The 15,796-nt window shown below is 48.2% G+C and overlaps 1 protein-coding gene across 2 annotated transcripts in view; it reads right to left on the bottom strand.

The window, feature by feature from the left end:
• Positions 1-31: 31 nt before the first annotated feature.
• Positions 32-15,796, bottom strand: part of TMCO4 (transmembrane and coiled-coil domains 4) — a 39,523-nt gene continuing 23,758 nt past the window's right edge. For both annotated transcript variants that reach the window (XM_058039542.1, XM_058039540.1), the window contains 3 exons: positions 15,545-15,662; positions 12,555-12,672; positions 32-1,011 (listed from right to left, as the gene is read on the bottom strand). In XM_058039542.1, coding sequence (XP_057895525.1) covers positions 676-1,011; positions 12,555-12,672; positions 15,545-15,662 — 572 coding nt within the window. In that variant the 3' untranslated portion in view covers positions 32-675. The remainder of the gene's footprint in view (positions 1,012-12,554; positions 12,673-15,544; positions 15,663-15,796) is intronic.

The raw sequence follows: 15,796 nt of genomic DNA, 5'->3' as shown, positions 1-15,796 counted from the left end.
CTGGATTTTCATAAACCATCCAAAACCCCCCTGGTTTTCCTGCTGCTTTCCCCCAGGGTCCCAAACATGTTTCTAACAGGGCCTCCAACACCCACCAACCTCAGCCTGGAGACAGGGAAACCATCTTGGATTTGGGAAAGTGCCTGAGGCCTGGCAGCAAACCTGCAGCAGGCAGGGAAGGAAGCCTGGCAGCCCCAGCCTTTCCCCTCCTGGTCAGCAGAGCTGGTGAGCAGATCCACATCTGTCCAGAGTGGGGCAGGTAGAGCCTGGAACACCCCTGAGATCCTCAAACCAAACTCATCTCTAGTGGAGAATTGTTTTTAATTTCCTATAATGAACCTTTCTCTGTGAAATGTTTAAAATCCCCTCAGAGCCACCTGCTTCCCCCAGTCACAGCAGGGACACGGTGCCGAGGGGCGCAGCTGCTTCCCGCGAGGATTTGGATGGGATCTGGCTCGGATTCCTTGGAGCAGGGCAGGCTGAGGCAGGAATGTGCCCTCTCCCGCCTCGGGGAGGTGCCGTGGGCGGCTGCTCCGAGCCTCTGATGCGGTGCCACGGCAGTGCCACACTTTGCTCCGGAGGGGCTGCCAACTGCAGCTGCAGCTCCATCCTCTGGGAATCCCGGAGCCACGGATGTGCTGACAGCGGTTTTTGTGCTGGCTGAGCTGCTCTGCCCTAGTTTGCTCCTTCCCCCACTGCCTGGTCCTTGCTGTCTGTGCTGTGTGAGCAGTCTGGGCAGGGAGCAGAGGGCTCTCCCAGGGCAGAGCTGGAGGAATTCTGTCGGTGAGCACAGCCAGCTGGGAGAGCCTCACTCCCAGCCTCATCCTCCACCTCTTTCCTGGCGTTTTCCTCTCCCCGAGCCTCGCTGCCAGCTGCCCGCTGGGATTTCCTGGCTTGAGGGGAAAACAGACTGCCACTGCCCCTCTCTTGCAGCTGGCAGTCCTTGGTTTTAATGCCCACGGCTTTTAGGATCGTGTCCATCTGCTTCATGTAGTCCAGGTGGCCGTTTACCTGCAGGGAACAAGGATCCTGTGAGGGGGAGCCTGTGACAGTGGTCACAAGGGTTTTCAGGGTGAGAGATAGACGAGAATGTTGACCTCATGTTCAGAAGGCTTGATTTATTATTTTATGATATATATTACATTATAACTATACTAAAAAGAATAGAAGGAAAGCTCTCAGAAGGCTGGCTAAGCTAAGAATAGAAAATAATGATAACAAAGATCTGTGTCTCAGCAGAGAGTGAGACCCAGCTCTGCCGTGAGTGGTCAGTAAATCCAAACATCCACAGGAGACCAATCACGGATCCACCTGCTGCATTCCACAGCAGCAGATAACCATTGTTTACACTTTGTTGCTGAGGCAGAAGGGGGAAAAATCCCAAGAAAGGATTTTTCACAAAAGATGTCTGTGACAGGAACCCACAGGGATCCAGCTCAGCCAAGCCCTTCATCCCAACAGCCACCACCACCGAGAGACTTGGGTTTGGCTCTGACACATGGAAAGAATGAGGCTGGAAAAAAATCCCAGAATCATGGAATTGTTAAGGTTAGAAAAGATGTTTGTGGCCATCAAGTCCATCATGCTGAGGCCACCACTAACCCATGTCCTCAAGTGCCACATTCACGTGTTTTATGTTTCCAGGAGTGGTGGAATCACCACTGGGTAAGTGTCCATCAACCAGCCTGAAGTGGCTGCAGTGTTTGGGGCACTTTGGTGCTGGATGAGTTTTCCTCTGAGAGGTTTAAAAGCTTTTCCACCCCCCAAATCCTGGGTGCCAGGGGGTAAAGGAGGAGCTCTGCCATGGGAGAGACACCCAGGCAAGAGAGTTCTCTTAGCTCAGTTGCCTGCTCTTGCAAAAGGTGTCCTCCAGGTGCCTCAGCTCCCTTGCAAAAGCCAAGGTTATCTTATTTAAATTAAGGCAGAGTCATTAAAGCTCACACAACTCCCAAGCTGAGGAATTGCACTGATCCATCCTGCCCTGTATAAAACTGGGAGCCCGGGAGTTATGGGTTCATATACTAATTAAAGGTCAACAGTATGTGTAAAAACCCAGACAGTTTTACTGTAAAATGAATTCCACGACAAGATAACCCCTTCTGAGATGGATGTTGTAAAGTTTCCTTCCAATCAGGGCACAGGAGGAGAGGAAATCTCCTCTGCACGTCATTGTTCTTGATACCAAAGGCCACGTGGCTGGAGAGGCTGAAATTCCTTCCCCATTCCAGGTGTCCCAAGTGCTGATGTACCAACAGCATCCCCAGATACTTCAGCCTCTCTGGTAAATCCAGTTTTTAGCAGTTTAAATCTTCCTGACCCAGCCAGAGATTTGTCTTGGCCTTTTATTTTTCCAAGCCTTGCTGGTAATTAGGGAATTTCCACAACAGAGAATACCCATAACCTCAGTCCCAGGATTCCTGCTTCTCAACACAGGGATGACACCCCCAGGAAGGGATGATGATGGTAAGAGCTTTTCACAGAGCTCTGTACAGACCCCAGCCCTGGGCCCTCTGCTCATCTCCTGCCTGGTGCCAGAGCAATCCTTCAGCTGCCCCTGGATCCCTGGCAGTGCCCAAGGCCAGGTTGGACAGGGCTTGGAGCAGCCTGGGATCATGGAAGGTGTCCCTGCCCATGGCAAGGGGTGACACTGGATGGGCTTTAAGGTCCCTCCCAGCCCAAAGCACTGTGGGATTCAGGGCTGTGCCAGCACCAGGGTTCCAGCACACCTCTCCCAAAGCTAAAAACAACCTTTCCCCCACAAATCCAAGCCCCAACCCCCTGAGCTGTTTGTGTGAAGCAGCTTTGGAGGGGCACATTTGGCTGCACTGAGGCCTTGGAGCAAACGGAAGGATTTAATCAGCACATCAGGAATACAAATATGTGACTTGAATCTGTCCAGATGGCTCAACGGGCTCTGGATGTTTTGAACAGATTAGTTAATTAAAATAATTAACCATGGAAGGGCTGGGAGCTGTAGAAAAGTACAACCCTTTTACTTCTCACTGAGGGGGCTGAATGAGCACAGCCTTGGGCAAAGTGGGCAGAGACAGGAAGGAACTGGAGTTACTGGGAGCAGGGGCTGAAGGCTCTTGGTGTGCTGCACTCAGAAGCTCTCCAGTCACACCATCTGCCTGCCCTGCCTTGGGAACGATCAGCCTGCTGTTACTGACTCATTAGTCAGACACAACAAATTTCCTCTGCCACCCTAAGGACTGATTTTCATTACTCCTCAGTATCCAGCAGCTTCCACTAAAACAACAGGGAATTCCTCTTCCCTGAGGGATGCTGGGTGTGAGCCATTCTGAGGAGCTCATGCAGCTGAAAGAAAAGCTGAGACCTCCTGAGAGTCTGTCCCTCTTGCAGCTCTGCTCAACCTCTTCCAAGGACACTCACTGCTGTCTCCAGGATAGCAGGGGAGAGGGTTCCATAAAGCTGGACCAGAGCAGCCCCTGAGAAGTGTGAGAGGAGGGAGGACTCTTCTCTGCTGCACCGAGCCACCAGCAAAAGAGCAGCAAACAAACTGCCTTGCCTCTTTAAAGTGGGAAACCCCAGCAATTCCACTTACTAAAGCCTGTTTTCATCTTCAGTCTGAAAGGCTGAATTCCTCTGCTGGGCAGGTGGTGCTGGAGATGGGAGGGGAACACCGACAGCATTGTCAATAAAAACTTAAAAGGCAAATAAAGAACTACATTTATATTTGTCAGAACAAAGTGCAGGGGGAATTTAGGACAAAAGGAAGTGTGCTTGGCACCAGAGCAAATACATTTTTGCTTGTTTTAAGGAATGCAGTGGGGTGGATTCACTGGGATTGTTTAGGTGACTTGCCCCAGACATATTTGGTTGACTGATCCCAGTCAACCATTTGACTTTATGGTTGTTTTGACTCACTGGGAGCCACGAGCCAGCTGCCTCTGGCACTGCTGCTGCAGGACTCCAGTGCCACACCAGGATCTCCAGGGGACAGAGCTGATGGGGATCCACCAGCCAGTCAGCTCAGCATGTTTGGAAAGGTTTTCAAGTCCAAATACACCCAAAAGTATAAAAAAAAAAATCCCTGAGAACAATCAGTTGTGACGATGAAACTGCCAGGGCAGTGTTGCTGTTGGATACAGAGGATTAAGAATTCTGGTTTCTCCCTGGTTTCACTGCCAGGAACCTGGCGTGTCCTGGAGTGGGTGCTGCCAAGGGAAGGGCAGAGGAAGGGCAAGGAGAGAGGAGACATTGCCCAGAATGCCAAGGGAAGGGCAGAGGAGAGAGGAGACATTCCCCATGATCCTGGGACTCCACTGACTCAGGGACAGGCACAACTCAGTCACAACACTGATACCACAACTCTGATACCACAACTCTGATACCACAACTCTGATATCACAACTCTGATACCACAGCACTGACGTCACAAAAATGACGCCACGGGGACAAGCTCAGTACAGCAAGATAACGCTTCATTGCTCGCTCCAGAGTCAAGAATCTTCAGCTCCCATCCAGTGCCCTTCAATAAAAGCTCCTCCACCCATCCCAAGCAGCCAGCACAGGAGTGCACATGGCTCCAAATGCTCTGCAGGGCTGTGGAACTGCCAGAGCTCAGCTGAGTGTCCCTCACCCCTCTGCTCCCTGTGGGCAGGGCAGCTCAGCTGGGCCTTCCTCCTGCTCCCCCTCACCAAACCCCCCTGGATTCACAGGGAATCACTGTGGAGGCAGCAGTGTGCTGGGGAATGCACAGGTCACTCATACACCCGAGAATTTCACTGCTTTGATGTGTTTTAAGCCCATCAAATCCTCCGCAGAGCAACCTTATTCCACAGCAAAAGATCCCCTTAAGTTCAAACACCTCTGCAGAGCTTGGTTATTTCAGCAGGAGCAGCGACAACCTTGGGGGGGATCCTTCAGGACTCCCTTTTGGCTAACACTGTCTGTTTTTCATAGCAAATGGTATTTTATGGGGGCTGAAGGAGTTCCTGGAGTGAGCTGAAGGCTCTGGAGCTCAGTGGATAATCACAGCTCACCTCCCAGGAGCCCTCACCTGCCCTGGCTGTCACACTCAGCTCAGCCCCTCAGGTGTTGCTATTTTCCACTCTCCCTTTCCCAAAGCTACAGTGAAGGTGATGTCCAGGACAAGCACTGGAGTCCAGCCCTGCTCTGAACTGAGCTGCCACGTCTGGGAGCTGCTGGTGCACAAGGGAAGAAGCTCAGATGTCCCTTCCCAAAAACTCCTCAGTTCTGTTTGCTGCCTCAGAACCCACACAGCCCAAAAGGTGGCACAGGCTCTGCCAGGCTGTCCCTCAAACTCCAGTCAGCTGTGCCAAGCTGGCAGGCTCCCCTGGTCACAGATATTCCCACATGTCACTGAAAGCCTTAAGTGAGACTCTGGCTACATCCTGCATCACAGAGGGCATCCACAGAATCCCAGAGTGGTTTGGGCTGCAAGGGACCTTGAGGATCCTCCAATTCCACCCCTGCCATGGCAGGGACACCTTCCACTGTCCCAGGCTGCTCCCAGCCCTGTCCAGCCTGGCCTTGGGCACTGCCAGGGATCCAGGGGCAGCCACAGCTGCTCTGGGCACCCTGTGCCAGGCCCTGCCCACTCTCACAGGGAACAATTCCTGCCCAATATCCCATCCAGCCCTGCCCTCTGGCAGTGGAAGCCATTCCCTGTGTCCTGTCCCTCCATCCCCTGTCCCCAGTCCCTCTCCAGCTCTCCTGGAGCCCCTTTAGGCCCTGGAAGGGCTCTGAGCTCTCCCTGGAGCCTTCTCCTCTCCAGGCTGAACAATCCCCATTCTCAGCCTGGCAGAAAATGTCCTGGGGTTCCCCACAGTTTTCTGACAGCTCATGGCAAAGCCCTGATGCTGCCTGGGCAGAGGAGATGGAAAATCCAGAGACAGCAGGAAACAGAAACCATTCCACACACCTTGACACAGGCTGTGCTCAATGAAGTTAGAATAGGAATAAAATTCTTCTGTTTGCATCCTCAGGAAACAATGTCAAAGTGAGGACAGTGAATGCATCCAATAATTCAGAAGCTACAATTTAAATGGATTTATTAAAAAATTGATTCAATTTGGCACCTGCAGCAATGGTGCATCCTGGGCACCAGCAGTCCTTGAGAAACTAATCAAAAATATATTTGAAGAAAAATTGATAGAGCTGAATTTATTTTGGAAATCCTGACAATGTCATTTACATTATTCCTCTTTAATGTTTCTATTTCTGCTCTGCCAAATTGAGGGAATAAAGAATTATTCTGCTGAGGCTCAGAGGCTTCGCTTTCACATCATCCCTTTGCACAATCACAGTCCTTGTGGACAGAATAAGTCACTCAATTCTTATTTTTCTTCTCATTTCAAAACTCACTCGACTGGTAAAAGTTCTCCTTTCATTGCAGTGATATTTTTTGAGCCAGACTGTAATTTTTCCTGCAATCATCTTTCAGCCACAACAGATTGATCCAGTCATTGTCACTTCTGGGCTGGTAATTGAGGGATGCTTCCCTCAGACACCCTCAGGCAATTCTACACCAAGGCAAGAGTTTTTTCCAAGAGTTTTTTCCCACCAAACTTTGATATGTTTTGTGATCAATGTTGAAAATTCTGAGTAATCATTGGCTTTTGCTGGATTCATCCATTGCTGAAAATCTCTGCCAGCTTTATGCTCAATTTACTTTCAGCAATTCCAAGAGGAAGATGGAGAAGAGTAAAATACAGAATATCACAAGAAAACCCAGGGAGCAAATGGAGGAATCAAGTTCTGAAGGTCTAAGGGACAAATGGAGAGCAGCTGTACATTAGTGACAACAGGCAGCACAAAAGTGGGAATTAATATTCTGAATTAGTAAAGGAGTCCTTGAAAGAATTTCAAGGGAAATGTGCCTTCAGAAATGTCCCTCTGTAGCCAGAAATGCACTCCAAGCCATCCCCCTAAAGGAAACAGCTCTTCCATTGATTTTTCAGCTGTTTGTGGAGCTGCTGTTGGCTGTTTTTTGTTGATGCTCTTCCCAACTACTGCCATTCATTTATAAGGTAGCAACAATTAAATACTCGTTTTTTGGTGCTAATCCAAGTGGAAATTATTTCAATTCAATGGTTTAAAGAGTGTTTTAAAAGACCCAGTATAAACTGTGCATATAATTATCACTGGGAAACAATTTGGACATAATGTCTTGGGCCACGGAGGACAAGAGATCCCAAAAATAAAGACTGGATTGATACACTGAATTGGAGTGATCCTAAAAAAGAGCTTTGGGGATCCTGGTGTCTGCCACTAGAAGCCACAGCAGGCCATTAGTGACCCAAAATACTGGACATATTGATCAGTATTTTTATGGAAAATTATGGAAAATATGGAAGATTATGGAAAATTCTTCAGGATTCCACACAAGAACATGAGATGAGGTTTGGTGTCCATAACCAGAGGGAAGTATGAGGACCAGCCTGAAGCAGAGGATGGCTCCTGCAACACCCAAAGGGGCTGTCACCCTTCCTCTCCCCATCTTGCTCCAGGAATACACAAGATTTGGCAGCTCAAACATCACCATCTCTGCTGCTTTCAAACGAGTTCTCAGCCCAACTCCACAAAACAAGACCACCTGAGATTAACTAAAGGAACTTTTGCTGATTTTGGGGACAGTGACCTGTTCTGACTCATCCCTCATAAGCTGATGGCAATCATGTGTCTGGGCAAGAAGTCTTGGGCATTTGGAAATTCCAAGAGCTGTGGAGCAGTGCCATGTCTCTCCTCAGCAATGTGATGTCCTATAAATCCACCTCATGGGGTTTTGCAGGAGGTTTAAACCCTCCCCTTCCCCCAGTGTCACCAGGGCAGTGACACCTTCGTGGCATTTCAGTGACATTCAGCTCCTATCAATAATTCAGCTGCTCTAATTGCAGCATCTCAAACCCTTGATGTGCACAAGGAGTCAGCAGAGTCAGCCTTCCCCCTGATTAACACTTCTAATTGCCTGCTGCCCTGGGATTTTGTTTCCATGTTAGCTGAGAAGGTCAGAATGGGAGCTCAAAGGGAGCAGAGAAATAAAACAGAATCAGTGTTGTGTTCCAGCAGAAGACAGGAAATGAAAAGCTGAATTTTCTATCCTTAATTTTCTATCCTTAATTCACCTGTCTGGGCTCTGTGTGGCCATTCCTGAAGATTCCAGCTGAGCAGCACTTTGGGACAACTCCCACAGCTTTGCTCCACCAAGGGCTGGGATGGGGAAAGCTGCCTGCAAAGCCAACAGCTACAGACCTGCCCACTGCAAACCAGGAAAGAACAGGGATGCAGTGCAAACTGTCCCATTTCCACATGCAAAGTGCTCTAAGGGGGAACAGAAAATCTGCCAAAGGTGATTTGTGATGCCAGTTCTTATGTTCCAAAAGAGGAAGATGTGCTGGCATCACCACTTTGCTGGCTCTGCAAAGGAGCAGTGAATTTCCTCTGCTGGGCTGGGTTTGAGGGCAATACAGACCATCTGTGAGCCACTCAAAGGTGGCGCTGGTGCCCTCAGCTCTTCTGGAGCTGGAGGAGAAGCTGCAGTGCCAGGAATTCAGCCCTGCCCAGGGTGGCTGGGGGCTGTGAACACTCTCCACACACCCCACAGATGATGTGGGAATCCCCTGTGGAAGGATACACACCTGTTCCAGGCACCAAGGGGGAATGGGAAAATCCCTCCTGTAGATCTGCAGGAAACTGTGGCTCTCTGCTTGTTCCTGGTTGTGGGAATTCATTTGGGCACCAACCTTATGAAATGTGAGTCCTGTAAAATGGTTCTCTCTGCCTTTAGAAGCAGCTGAGCACCCCCAGGCTCCCACAAAGCACATCCAGCTCGAGCAGTCTGTGTGAGGAGTGAGGAGGGACAGCAGCCTCTGAGGTTTGTCAGCCACAAAGCAAAAACAAACTGCAAGTTATTAATGGCCTCCTTTGCACTTTTCTTTTGGAAAAGCTTTTTCAGTTTCTTCCTCTGTTCTAACACAGTGACACTGCCAGCACTCTCTGCTTGTGTCCCAAAGGGAAAAAACCATATTGAATATGTATTTAATGTGGGATTCTTGGAGCTCCCAAATCATCAGCAGCGAGGAGCACAGAAGATGAAGCCACTGATGATTCCAGGGCTGTGGAAGCCATCCCTGTGACCTCACAGCCCAACAGGCAGATGGAATTGTTTCCACAAGGCCCTGCATGTTGCCCTGAGGGGAGAGGGGCTCTCCCAGCTCCTCCAGGCAGCTCCCTGAAGCCAAGCTCTGCTCCAAGCTCTTGTTGCTCTGATCCTGCCCTTGGGGAGGTGGCACTGCTCACTGCTCACAACTCAAACAAAGGAGCAGTGACACACTGGCAACCTCTTTTTGCCTTTCCAACTCCCCAGGGTTCTTAATTAATCCATATTTTGTAACCACAATTATTTCTTTGCTGCAAGTCTTGGGAATACAGTGGGAAAAGCCACAATTTAATGTGTTTGGAGAAAAAAAAGCCTGACTCACAGAAGTGCCAAATCAATTGGATTTCATGAAATTCAGACTTTCCATCTGCTAGTGGTATTGATGTACCTGACTGCCTTGAAGCTGTCTTCCCTCATAATGGGAATTTTGGTCCCTTTTCTGAGAGCTGACAGGAGGGGGGATCCAGGGGGGGTTGGTCTCTTCTCCCAGCTGACAAGTGAGAGGACAAGAGGAAACAGCCTCAGTCTGTGCCAGAGGACATTGAGATTGGATATCAGGGATATCAGGGAACATTTCTCCATGGGAAGGGCTGTTCAGCCCTGGCCCAGGGCAAGGATGGCATTCCCTTCCCTGGAGGGATTTAACAGCTGTGTGGATGCAGCACTTGGGGACATGGGTCAGTGGTGGCCTTGGCAGTGCTGGGGGAACAAATGGCCTCAAGGGTCTCTTGAGAGCTTTTTCCCCCTCACCAATTCCACAATTCTAAGATCCAGCCCTGCTCTCCACTGGACTTGCAGCCATGCATTCTCATTGCTTCTAAACCTGAAAGTTCATCCCCAACTGCTGCTGCTGCTGTGGAACTGCCCATTCCTAACTTGTTGCTGACTCCTGAGCCTCCCTGAAGGTGCTCCTTGAGCAGTTCTGCAATATTCAAATATTAATTCAGATTGCACTGAACAAACTCCTCTGGGAACAAACAGCAATCAGGATAATCCCCTGCAGCTCCACAACTTCCTTGGTCTCTAACAGGTGCTGTCAAATAAATCCACAGAATAAATCAGCCCCTTTGTAACCACGAGGAAGGATTTTCTAACTGCATTTGCTGAGTGGGAGGATATTTTTCTCTCTGCTTTTTTACTGACAGTCAGATAAAATCACACTAATCAAGAGAGACATGAGATGGAGGCCTTGGAGGTGAATTGCTGTTTATACTGAGGGCTCCTAATCCTCCCCTCTTTTGAGGATTCTGGTGCTGCAGCAATGAGAACCAAGCTGGTTGGATACAGACCAGTTTTCATTATGGATGGACCAGGAGATGCCAAAAACACTGCTGGTGCTTCATAATATTTTCATGCTGAGCACCTTTGCATCAATACTTTATTGTTCTTTCACAGCTTGTCCTTCTCCTGGCAGGGCACTCACAGGGACCTCCAACAAGGGCAACTGCAGGGGTGGAGCTGGTCCCCATAAAGAAAATACCTGTATCTCTACATATCTCTGAATATCACTTTGTATTTTTCTGTTCTGCTAATGCACTGTACTTGCAGCAAAATCCATCTTTGCTTTCTTGCCACTTTAAAAAAATATTGCCTGTGGATATTTCCTTCCCCATTCTTGCTCCTTTTATTTCTAAAATGTTCACCAGAATGCACTGTATTTCTTCCCCTGCTCTGGAAAATGGATCAAGGCAATGACACCTACTTAACATACATTTTTCCTCCCCAAAGCTTTGCAGTGAGATGAAGGAAGTGTCAATTCCTTCTGAAGGAGAGCAGCACTGGGACTGACTGCTGGCAGCAGGCAGCCAGGATGCAGACACAGAGCCCTGGGAGATGAGCAGAGAGCAGCTCTGCAAACCTTTTTCATTCAGTGAAATGTAAATCCTGCTCCTCTGAGGGGAGTGGAGAAGCTGCTGTGATCCAGGCAGGATAAAGTGTGCAGGGCTTCAGGGGGTTTCATTCTTCAGGAGGCAGAGGGGCATGAGAAGGAGGGTCTCTGAAGAGAACTCAAAAAGAGAGGGGTGGCATGGACTGACTGACAGGAAATGTCACCCCTGTGCCACCACTTGGCATCTTGGGCCATTTTCATGCCAGCAACAGATGCCAGAGAGCAAATGAGTACTGGCAGCTCTGGGATGGTGAGAAAATGGATGTGGGAGTGTGGAAATGCTGACAGCCCAGAGAGATGCAAAGATGCATGGGCCATGTGTAACAGCCTCCACTGAACCCCCTCCTCCTGGGAAGCCCCTGTTTTGTTCCTCCAAGGCTCTGTTCTCTCTGCTCAGCACCAAGCCCTGCGTGTGCTGCCAGGGGCTGTGCAGAGCTCAGTTACCATGAATGAAATGAGCTGAGAACAGTTGGGTATTTATAGGCTTAGCAAGCTGGTGCTCCAGAAAATCTAAAAGCTCTTCCAAGTGCCTTTAGCTCCAGAGCAGCACTGATGGTCCCTGCCAGCTTGTGGGGACACTTGGGAAGAAGAGATCACCATGGAAATATCCCAAGCTTTGTGTTGGGCATCTTCCAGTTTGCAGAGAGTAAACAATAATTAAAACATTAAGATATGAAAAAACACAATGGCATGGCCAAGATTTCTGTGGAAATGGATGCACAAGATAAGCCCTGCCTGGTTTTCTGTGGAAGAGCCAACAACGTGGTGATGAGTGTAAGATAACTGAGTTGAATATTGCTTAGATATATTGCCAGATGTTCTAACAGTGGCTTATCACTAATGACACCAGCCAGCTTTGAGGAAGTTAAATGTTTCCCAGATATAGCAGTGAATCTCTCCCTGTTTCCTGGAGACACACTCTGAAAAGGCAGCAGGACCTGGCAAACCAACCATTGCTGTCACAGAGCTTCTGTAATTCCCGAGCAGTTCCGGCTCCTGCAGCCCTGGGGACCAAGGTACAAGGGCCAGGAGCCTGTACCAGCCTGAACCTGAGCACTGTGGAGGCTCCACCAAGATAAGATAGTGGCTGGCACCTGCCATGTGCGTGTTTGAGATCCACGTTTTCCAGCTGCTGATCCCACCTCCCCAGGACCCACACTCACAGGGCCTGGCACTCAGCTCCTTCCAATCCAAACCTTTCCATGATTCTCTGACAGCAAGGCCCTTCTTGAGGAGTGACAGCATTTTCTATCTCCACTATGAGATATGTCAGAACCAAAAAACCCCAAACATATCCAAGAGGAGAGGCAGATTCTCATTGTTTTGCTCAGTGTTGAGCGCTAGTTGGGCCAACAAAATCCAGAGGGAAGTGTAGAAAAGAGTTCTCTCAAACCCAGGAAAGAGGGACAATGTACCTAGAGGGGCTCTCTTCAGTCCCCAGCTTCTCCAGGGCAGTCACTGTGGGGTTACAGTGCTGCAGGCAAAGAATGATGGAGAAAAAATGAGAATATGAGAACTTACCACAGAGGAAAGGTCCATGTTCACCATCCTCCTGTCATCCAGGTCGACTGGCTGGAGGCCTGCAACGTTGAGCTGGACAGAGGAGGTTCTGTAAACAAAGCTCAGCAGCCAGTCCCCCCTGGAAGCAGAGAAGAGTGGGAATAATCTTGTTGTCCAAGCAATGCCATGTGGAATCAAAGAATTCCAGAACAGTCTGAGTAGGAAGGGACCTTAAAGCTTATCCTGTTCCACCCCCCACCATGGGCAGGAGCACCTTCCACTAGGTCAGGTTGCTCCAAGCCCTGCCCACCCTGACCTGGAACACTTCCAGTGGGTTACTGCTCAGACCATGAGGAGAGTGGAAGTGCTGGGAAGCACAGTGATGTCTGGACCAAGACCTGCTGCAGGTCTGTGTGATGCAGCAACCACACAGGAATGACTTGCTGGATCCAGGGCAGACCCCTGGGACACAGGGCTGTAAGTCTGAACTGAATCCTGATCCATGGCTGTTGTGTCTTTACCTGCAGGGAGTTTAAAAATCTGACCCTTCTGTTTATTTCTATGTTTGCTCAGGGTTTGCACATTGACATATTTCATCTTTTTAACGTACTGCTATGTTCTCCAGGCCATAAAGCTGTAAAAGTAATGAGACCTCCAACACTGATGTTGGGACATAAATATTAACTGTGAAGCTCCTGGGAGTGCTCCTGATTTATAGGTGCTGTAGAAATACATGGCTTCGGTGACAGAACTAGGAAGGGTTTGTTCCCACTCTAAAGCAGTGCCATAAGTCACTGTGACAGTTTCAGGGTAGACTGTAGCATGAGGAGAGAAGGAAACACAAAACTCTTCTGAGCTGAACAACAACATAAAATCTGGGTACCAAAATGCCACTGTACTCTACAGAGCAGATTTAAGTGGGACATGAGTGAGATTTGTGCTCTGTGATGGCAGCAGGTGAAGTGCTCCTGGCAAAGGTGCCCATTCCTGACTACTCCCAAATACTCCATACTGGGAGTTGTAAGTCTATGCAGAGCCCTGCAAAACCTTATAACACATTCACACTGCTCAGGTGTTGGTTCTTTCAAAAGCTGAGCCAGTCCAACTGATTTGGGTGAGGTTTCCCACTGGGAATTTGCAGCCCTGCTGTTTAAGTGGAAGGGGACAGCTCCAAGGGCTGACAGGGCTCTCACTCACCCTGTCCCCTCATATTGCAAAGCCAAAGGAGAACAAGGACTGAAGCTCAGCAGCTGGGCTCAAATCTGATCTCACAGGAATTCTATTCAGTGTAATTCATCCAACCTAAATAGAGTTACTTCTGAAGTGACAGAATGAGGCCACCCTTTGTGCAAGCAAGAGACCAGAGAAATCAGAATCAGGTGAGGCCTTACCACAAAATGTTTGTAGAATCTTTCTCTCTACCTCAATCCTCACAGAAATTCCCCAAATCTCTCAATTCCCTCCTCTAGCTGCCCCTCAGGTTGCCTGAATAACCCTCTGGACACACCCACACTGTATTTTATTCCAACAGCACAGGCAGGCTTAGAAACTGTAAAAATCTTTTTTGTGTCTGTGTGTGTGTGTGTGTGTGTTACAGGAAATGGATACACTGAGCAGTGATACAGTGAAATTTATTTTTGTAGAACACAGACAGGAACAATATTTTCTGGGTAAACTCAGTTATATGCAATGATTTCTATGATTTATGATTTCTTGGAGGAACTCACAGCACTCCCAGGCAAGCAGCTTTTCCTTATGGCACAGGAAGAAACACTGCAAGAGGTGTTTACATCTGGCATCCCTGAAAATCCTGGGATCCAAAGAGGACAAAAGCAACAATTCCCAGCCTAGCTGAGAGATAGGACTGATAATTTGTTGTTTTAACCTTGAAGACTTTAAATTAATTTATTTAATTATTCATTCTAAGTTAAAACACTCTGTTAGAATCACAGTAACACAGCACTTCCCCACGTTCCATGTATGTGTGTAGGCATCCATATGGATGCATGCATGGAAAACACCAGCAGCATTTTCACCTGTCCTTGACGTGAGGGCTCACAGCTTTATAAACTGTCTTGACTTGAAGATTCTTTGTTAATTTTCTTGCCTGGTTATTTCTCAATTTATTTCCCCATGTTTTTAGTCTTCCCCGCTTATTCCTTGGTTTTAATTTCCCCTTATCTAATTGTGCTGGTAAGCAGTGTTCCTGCCACAATTATCTTCCAAGACACAGTCATTAGGTTTGAAGCTGTCACTTGATTACTTAATAGCTTTTCTGAGATTCCTTCAGCTGTTTCAGGCCTCTGAACCTCCCTCCTCTCACTCAGCAGCTCCCATAACTCTGCCCAACAGTTGTCTGCTTTTATTTCTAAAATGTTTTTCAATGTGGTTTTAAAGGGCTGGTATTTGTTTTGAAGGCAATCTTTGTATTCTTTCATATCCTTACTAAATTTAATACAGCTATTCCAATTATTCTTCCTTTGCAAGTTAAATGTCTCGTTCATGTGGACTATCTTGACCAGAAACTCACTCCAGATATAAAACCCTTCAATTTGCTTGAGCTCCTTCCATTGTGATTTTCACATATTTTTCCCCATAAGCAGCCCCAAGTGAACTGCATCTTAAAGCTTTTATAGATTCTAATTCCCAATCTTTAAGTCAGCAAACTTAACTGCTGTATTTACAGTCCTTCACACAAAGCTGAGATTTAAAGGGCCTTCAGAATACATCAGATTACACACACAAACCCAGGCACTTTAGGCTGTGAGTGGTAGAACTCTGTCCCTCTATGAACACAGGTTTCCAGTGGCACAAAGAGCCAAAGAGCTCTGTCAAACAGCTCCAGCTGCCTCCTGAAGCTGCCATCTCAAATGGATCTGAGGCAGAGGCCTGGAGGGACGAGGCTCTGACACTGCTCAATGTCCTCACCAGCATTCACAAAGTGCTTGAAAGGGATAAATGCCCCAAACCACTTCCAGGCTAACAAGGCTGGGCACTGAGCTCACACTGACCTGCAGAAGCCATTTATGATCCTGCCTGACACCACTCTGGTGAGAGCTCTCCAGTGCTTGGCTTCTCCTTCCACTGGAGCTCCCAGTAAGACAACGTCTTCAATGATCCCTTGTGAGTCTGTCAAGGTGAAAGCACAACAGTTCAGATTCAGAAGATGGATCAGAAAATATTCTCATGTGAAGTGTGTTCAGATGTGCACAAAAATCACAATTTAGGTGAAAATCAATTTGCTTGAAAGACAGAAACAATGG

Source organism: Melospiza georgiana, chromosome 22 (assembly GCF_028018845.1).
Source record: "Melospiza georgiana isolate bMelGeo1 chromosome 22, bMelGeo1.pri, whole genome shotgun sequence".
In the NCBI taxonomy this organism is placed as follows: Eukaryota; Metazoa; Chordata; class Aves; order Passeriformes; family Passerellidae; genus Melospiza; species Melospiza georgiana.
The sequence above is the reverse complement of the archived record's forward strand: the minus strand, read 5'-3'. Positions and strand labels throughout refer to the sequence as shown.